General features: G+C 51.9%; 1 protein-coding gene across 4 annotated transcripts in view; it reads left to right on the top strand.

Moving 5' to 3' along the window:
- The window catches only part of CCBL1 (cysteine conjugate-beta lyase, cytoplasmic), a 62,403-nt gene that overhangs the window by 44,695 nt on the left and 11,549 nt on the right, over nt 1-6,159 (top strand). For all 4 annotated transcript variants that reach the window (XM_011931248.1, XM_011931245.1, XM_011931247.1 and 1 more), the window contains exon 2: nt 4,351-4,409. In XM_011931248.1, coding sequence (XP_011786638.1) covers nt 4,357-4,409 — 53 coding nt within the window. In that variant the 5' untranslated portion in view covers nt 4,351-4,356. The remainder of the gene's footprint in view (nt 1-4,350; nt 4,410-6,159) is intronic.

The raw sequence follows: 6,159 nt of genomic DNA on the forward strand, positions 1-6,159 counted from the left end.
CCCTTTTTTTTTTTTTGAGCCACTGTCTCCCTCTGTCGCCCAGGCTGGAGTGCAGTGGCGTGATCTTGGCTCACTGAACCTCTGCCTCCTGGGTTCCAGCGATTCTCCTACCTCAGTCTCCCGGGTAGCTGGGACTACAGGCACACACCACCACACCCGGCTAATTTTGTATTTTTCATAGAGATGGGGTTTCACCATTTTGGCCAGACTGGTATCGAACTCCTGACCTCAGGTGATCCATCTACCTCAGCCTCCCAAAGTGCTGGGATTACAGGCGTGAGCCACCACACCCGGCCTCCCCACCTGTTTTTTTGAGACAGAGTCTCATTTTGTTGCTCAGGCTGGAGTACAGTGGCACCATCTCGGCTCACTACAACCTCTGCCTCCCAGGTTCAAGCGATTCTCCTGCCTCAGCCTCACAAGTAGCTGGGACTACAGTCATGTGCTACCACGCCCAGCTAATTTTTGTATTTTTATTAGAGATGGGGTTTCGCCACAATGTCCAGTCTGGTCTTGAACTCCTGACCTCAAATGATCCTCCCACCTTGGCCTCCCAAAGTGTTGGTGTTACAGGCATGAGCCACACCTGGCCTCCCCATTTTTTTCTTTTTTTTTTTTTGAGACAGTCTTGCTCTGCCACCCAGGCTGGAGTGCAGTGAGTGGTGCAATCTCGGCTCACTGCATCCTCCACCTCACAAGTTCAAGTGATTCTTCTGCCTCAGCCTCCCAATAACTGGGATTACAGGGCACACCACCATGCCTGGCTAATTTTTGTATTTTTAGTAGAGACGAGGTTTCAGCATGTTGGCCAGGCTGGTCACAAACTTCTGACCTGAAGTGATCCACCTGCCTCAGCCTCCCACAGTGCTGGGATTACAGGCGTGAGCCACCGCGCCTGGCCCCCATTTGAGTTTCTTAGCATCTTATCAAATAGCAATTGTCCATAAATGTGAGAGTTTATTTCTGGACTGTCAATTCTATTCAATTGACTTATATATCTGTCTTTAAGCCAGTATCACACTTTCTTGGTTCCTGTATGTTTGTATTAAGCTTCCAAATTGTACAGTGTGATTTCTTCAACGTTTTTTTTCTTTCTCAGGCATTGACTTTTTTTTTTTTTTAAGTCAGAGTCTCGCTCTGTCACCCAGGCTGGAGTATAGTGGCTTGATCTCGGCTCACTGCAAGCTCTGCCTCCCGGGTTCACGCCATTCTCCTGCCTCAGCCTCCCGAGTAGCTGGGACTACAGGCGCCCGCCACCATGCCCAGCTAATTTTTGTATTTTCAGTAGAGACGGGGTTTCACCGTGTTAGCCAGGATGGTCTCTATCTCCTGACCTCATGATCCGCCCGTCTCGGCCTCCCAAAGTGCTGGGATTATAGGCATGAGCCACCGCGCCCGGCAATTTTTTTTTTTTTTTTTTGAGACATACCTCCCTCTGTCGCCCAGGCTGGAACGCAGTGGGTGGAATCAGGGCTCACTGTAGCCTGGACCTCTCTAGGATCAAGTGATCCTCCCACTTTAGCTTCCCCAGTAGCTGGGACTACAGGTGTGCACCATCACGCCTGGTCAATTTTTGTATTTTTGTAAAGACGGTGTTTCAGTATGTTGCCCAGGCTGGTCTCCAACTCCTGGGCGCAAGAGATCCTCCTGCTTTGGCCTCCCAAAGTGCTGAGTTTACAGGTGTGAGACACATTGCCCTGCTTGAATTTGTTGATTGCATCTCCATGATGTATTTAACATGTTCTTCTGTCCTTGTATTTTAGTCATTCAACAGTGTGATCTAATTTAGGGCCACTTTTACCGCAGGAATAATTTGCAGGTGGTGCCTGTGTTTCCAGAGTCAGAACATGTTTGGTTTATGCTCTTGGTGATATTCAGTGCTATCAGTGATCCTCTCCTGGATCATTTTTTAATTAGAGGTGATTTGTGTTTTGAAAGGGTTCCTTGGGTTGCTGGGGGGTGTATTGTGCACGAGCAACAGAGTTGTTGCAAGGACGGAGTCAGATAATCATGCAACAAAGCACTTGGTGCTATTCCTGGCACACAATGATCATATTGTTGTTGTTATTGTTAGAGCTGTAGGGGGGTACCCAAGTCCTGAGCTCAGAGGCATTTTCTGGCCAGGGCTGTCTCCTCCCTTCTCCTCTGCCCCTGGAGAAGTCTGCAGTGCCACAAAGCTCTGGGAGGCATGTTCAGGACTGCAGCAGCCATCTCTGTGCACCTGGTGGGGCCCCTTCGGGGAAGGAAGGCTGGAGCCCCACTGACTCGGTGCGTGCACCAGACTGTAAGTGCCCTAACCCCAGTACTCTGCCACCTGCATGGCCTGGGGCTTCTGGGGTCTGGCTCGTTCCTGGATTCAAAGCTGTGCATGAGCCTTCTCTTTCAGGGGCCCTCTTTAACTGTGGCCTAGATGTGTGCTTCTCCCTTGCCCCTGCTTCTCTAGTCTAGAACTTGTAGCTCTGCATCTGAATAATCGGCTTGGGTGCTGTAGGGTGGTGCTTCCTATGATCCCTTGTGCCCAGCCCAGAACCCAGTACATGATAGGGGCTCAATAAATGTCAACTGAGCTGGGCGCGACGGGGTTCCTGGGCTATGGAAGACCTGGCGCTTACTCAAATGGTCCCCAAGGCCCTTCCAGGACAGGGGGGCCTGGTGTTGAGATTACTGTGGCTGCCACCCTGACCAGGTCCTTGCCAGCTTCTCCTCTGACCTTGGGCAGGTACCTGAGCCTCTTTGAGCCTCAGTGTCTTCATCTGTTAGATGGAGACTGTTGTGGCACCTCTGGTGAGAGCGCAGTGGGAATGGAGCGAGGTGGAACCGAGCAAAATCCTGAGCCAGGGTTCACTGTTGGCCACAGCAGGCGGCTGAGAAGAATGTTGGATCCCCGGCTCCATGGCCCACCAGCCATCTGGGACTGGCAAACCCATAGGGACGGAAGGTTCCTCAGAGACCACAAAGCCCATGCGAGGTCTCTGGTGTTGAAGGGATTCTGAGGAAAGGAGGAGCCAAATTACCTATCCAGGGTCACCCAGCCCGGGCGGGTTAGGACCTGAGTTTGGTGGCTCTCAGGTCTGGCCAGTCTCTTTCTTTCTTTCTTTTTTTTTCTTTCTTTCTCTCTCTCTCTCTCTTTCTTTCTTTCTTTCTTTCTTTCTTTCTTTCTTTCTTTCTTTCTTTCTTTTTTTGATGGAATCTTGCTCTGTCACCCAGGCTGGAGTGCAGTGGCATGATCTTGGCCCACTGCAACCTCCGCCTCCCAGGTTCAAGTGATTCTCAGGCCTCAGCCTCCTGAGTAGCTGGGATTACAGGTGTGTGTCACAACGCCCAGCTAAGTTTTTTTTTTTTTTCCAAACTGAGTTTCGCTCCAGTGCTCAGGCTGGAGTGCAGTGGCATGCTCTCGCCTCACTGCAACATCTGGCTCCTGGGTTCAAGCGATTCCTGTGCCTCAGCCTTCCAAGTAGCTGGGATTACAGGTGCGTGCCACCACGCCCAGCTAATTTTTGTATTTTTAGTAAGGATGGGATTTTACCATGTTGGCCAGGCTGGTCTCGAACTCCTGACCTCAGGTGATCTACCTGCCTCAGTGCTGGGATTACAGGCATGAGCCATTGCACCCAGTCCCTGGCCAGTTTCTGCACACCAGTGGCTGGGTAGGGAGCTGGCCTGGGAGGAACACTAGGAGGGGAGGGGGCGAGCCGGGAGCCAGGACCCTGGAACTCTCCTCCCAGGAGTGGATTAGTGCCTCCCTCAGAGTTAGGACATGGCCTTGGGTCCGACAGGCCTAAGTCTGAGTGGGTGTGTTGTGTAGCCTTGAACACATCACTCCGTCCCCTGCACCCTCCAGCCTGTTTTCCACCTCCTGTTTTCTCATTGGTAAGATGGGCCTGGCCAGGTCATTCTGGGAATGAAATGGAAGTGCTTAGCAAGACCTCTGTAAGTGGAGGCTGCTGCCGTCACTGTTGCCATTATCCTCCCTTTCTGCTCCACCCACGTCCTGCTCTTCTTCCTTAACCCTCAGCCCTTCCTGAGTCAGACTAACCTGACCAAGTCAGGGCTCTGTCTCAGGACACGTGGAGCCAGGATTGGAAGCCTCCACTGGACAGGCGCCAGGCAGCCCCTGCAGGTTGGGGAGGTGGAGGCTGCTGGAGTCGGGAGGAGCCAGGTGAGGGTGTTGGAACATAACAGGCTTGGGAGGCAGGCAGAAACCTGCCCTTCTGTGAGCTCTGATCTCTGCCCCTCCTGGGAGCAGACAGGGTAGGGCTGTGGCCTGAAAACAGCGGTCCCTCCTTTGCGCAAGCCCGGACCACTGCACCCACAGATTCCATCTCTGACCTTCCACTTGTTCGTCTCCAGCTCACCATGGCCAAACAGCTGCAGGCCCGAAGGCTAGACGGGATCGACCACAACCCCTGGTGAGCCAGCTGAGCTGGGGAGGTGTGTGGGTGTCCCCTCGGGCATGGGTTGGCCATCCGTGGGTTCACAGCAACTCAGCAGTACCCCGGATGGTGGCGGTACACAGACTGCCAGATTCCAGCCACAGCTCAGGAGAGGCAGGGCCCGAGGGAGCAGGCTTGGTTCAAATCTCAGCTTTCCCCTGCATGACTGTGGCACTAGGACAGGTGACATACCTGCTCTGAGCCTCATGTCCCCAGCTGCAAAATGAAGAATTATACCCACCTGGAGAGCATTGGGGAGGAGAAAGTGAAATGCCGTCCAAAGCCGTTTACCCAGGCACCAGGCTAAGCGCTTTCCAGGGATGACATTCTTTCTCACTTGATACAGAGTCAGATACCCTAAGATAAGTAAGATAAGCAAGTAAGATATAGTCGGATCTTCACCAGACATTTGCAGAGGTTGATACTGTTTTCTTTTTTGACTTGTTTTCTTTTCATTTTATTTTTGAGATGGAGTTTTGCTCTTGTCGCCCGGGCTGGAGTGCAATGGTGCGGTCTCGGCTCACTGCAACCTCTGCCTCCCAGGTTCAAATGATTCTCCTGCTTCAGCCTGCCGAGTAGCTGGGATTACAGGCATGCAACACAATGCCCAGCTAATTTTTTTTCTTTTTTTTCCCCCTAGATGGAGTCTCACTCTGTTGCCCAGGCTGGAGTGCAGTGGCATGATCTCGGCTCACTGCAGCCTCCGCCTCACGAGTTCAAGCAATTCTCCTGCCTCAGCCTCCCAAGTAGCTGGGATTACAGGAGTGCGCCAACCACACCCAGCTAATTTTTATTTTTATTTTTTTTTGTATTTTTAGTAGAGAATGGGTTTCACCATGTTGGCCAGGCTGGTCTCGAACTCCTGACCTTGTGATTCACCCGCCTCAGCCTCCCAAAGTACTGGGATTACAGGCATGTGCCACCGCACCTGGCCCTAATTTTTATATTTTTAGAGAAGATGGGGTTTCACCATGTTGTCCAGGCTGGTCTCAAACTCCTAACCTCAAGGGATCTGCCTACTTCGGCCTTCCAAAGCACTGGGGAATACAGGCATGAGCCACCGTGCCCACCAGGTCGTGGCCACCAGGCAGAGCCAGAACAGAGGATTATGGGTCCAGAGATGATATGTTCCTGGGCTGGTGGGGCCCTGTTCTGCCCAGAGTAGGGTAAAGAGTGTAAAACTTTGCTTGAGATGGAAGTAGAAAGGCTGGCTGGCTGTGCCTTGTACTAGCTGGGAGGCTTTAGGCAAGTCACTCCACTCCTTATCCCCACAGTGGTCCAGGAACAGGACATGCCTCACAGGCCATTGTGAAGGTTGTATGAGCAGTGCGTTTAACTGTGCTGTTGACAAATCCAAAGAGGAGTCATGCAACCTGTACAGGGAGTCTCAACTAGTATTTGGAAAGAATAGAGTAGGATAAGACAGGACAGGGAATACTGGAATACTGCAGTAGATTGCACCAAGAAGGATGAAGCTTCCATTCCATGTTTGTGCTGCACAGAGTTGATGCAAAGATGATTTCTTGGCCGCATGTGGTGGCTCACGCCTGTACTCTCAGCACTTTGGGAGGCTGAGGCTGGTGATTCACCTGAGGTCAGGAGTTCGAGACCAGCCTGGCTAACATAGTGAAACTCTGTACTAAAAATACAAAAATTAACCTGGGCGTGGTGGCACATGCCTATAATCCCAGCTAGTCGAGGTTGAGACAGGAGAATTGCTTAAGCC

Source organism: Colobus angolensis, unplaced genomic scaffold, assembly GCF_000951035.1.
Source record: "Colobus angolensis palliatus isolate OR3802 unplaced genomic scaffold, Cang.pa_1.0 Scaffold9, whole genome shotgun sequence".
Taxonomy (NCBI): domain Eukaryota; kingdom Metazoa; phylum Chordata; class Mammalia; order Primates; family Cercopithecidae; genus Colobus; species Colobus angolensis.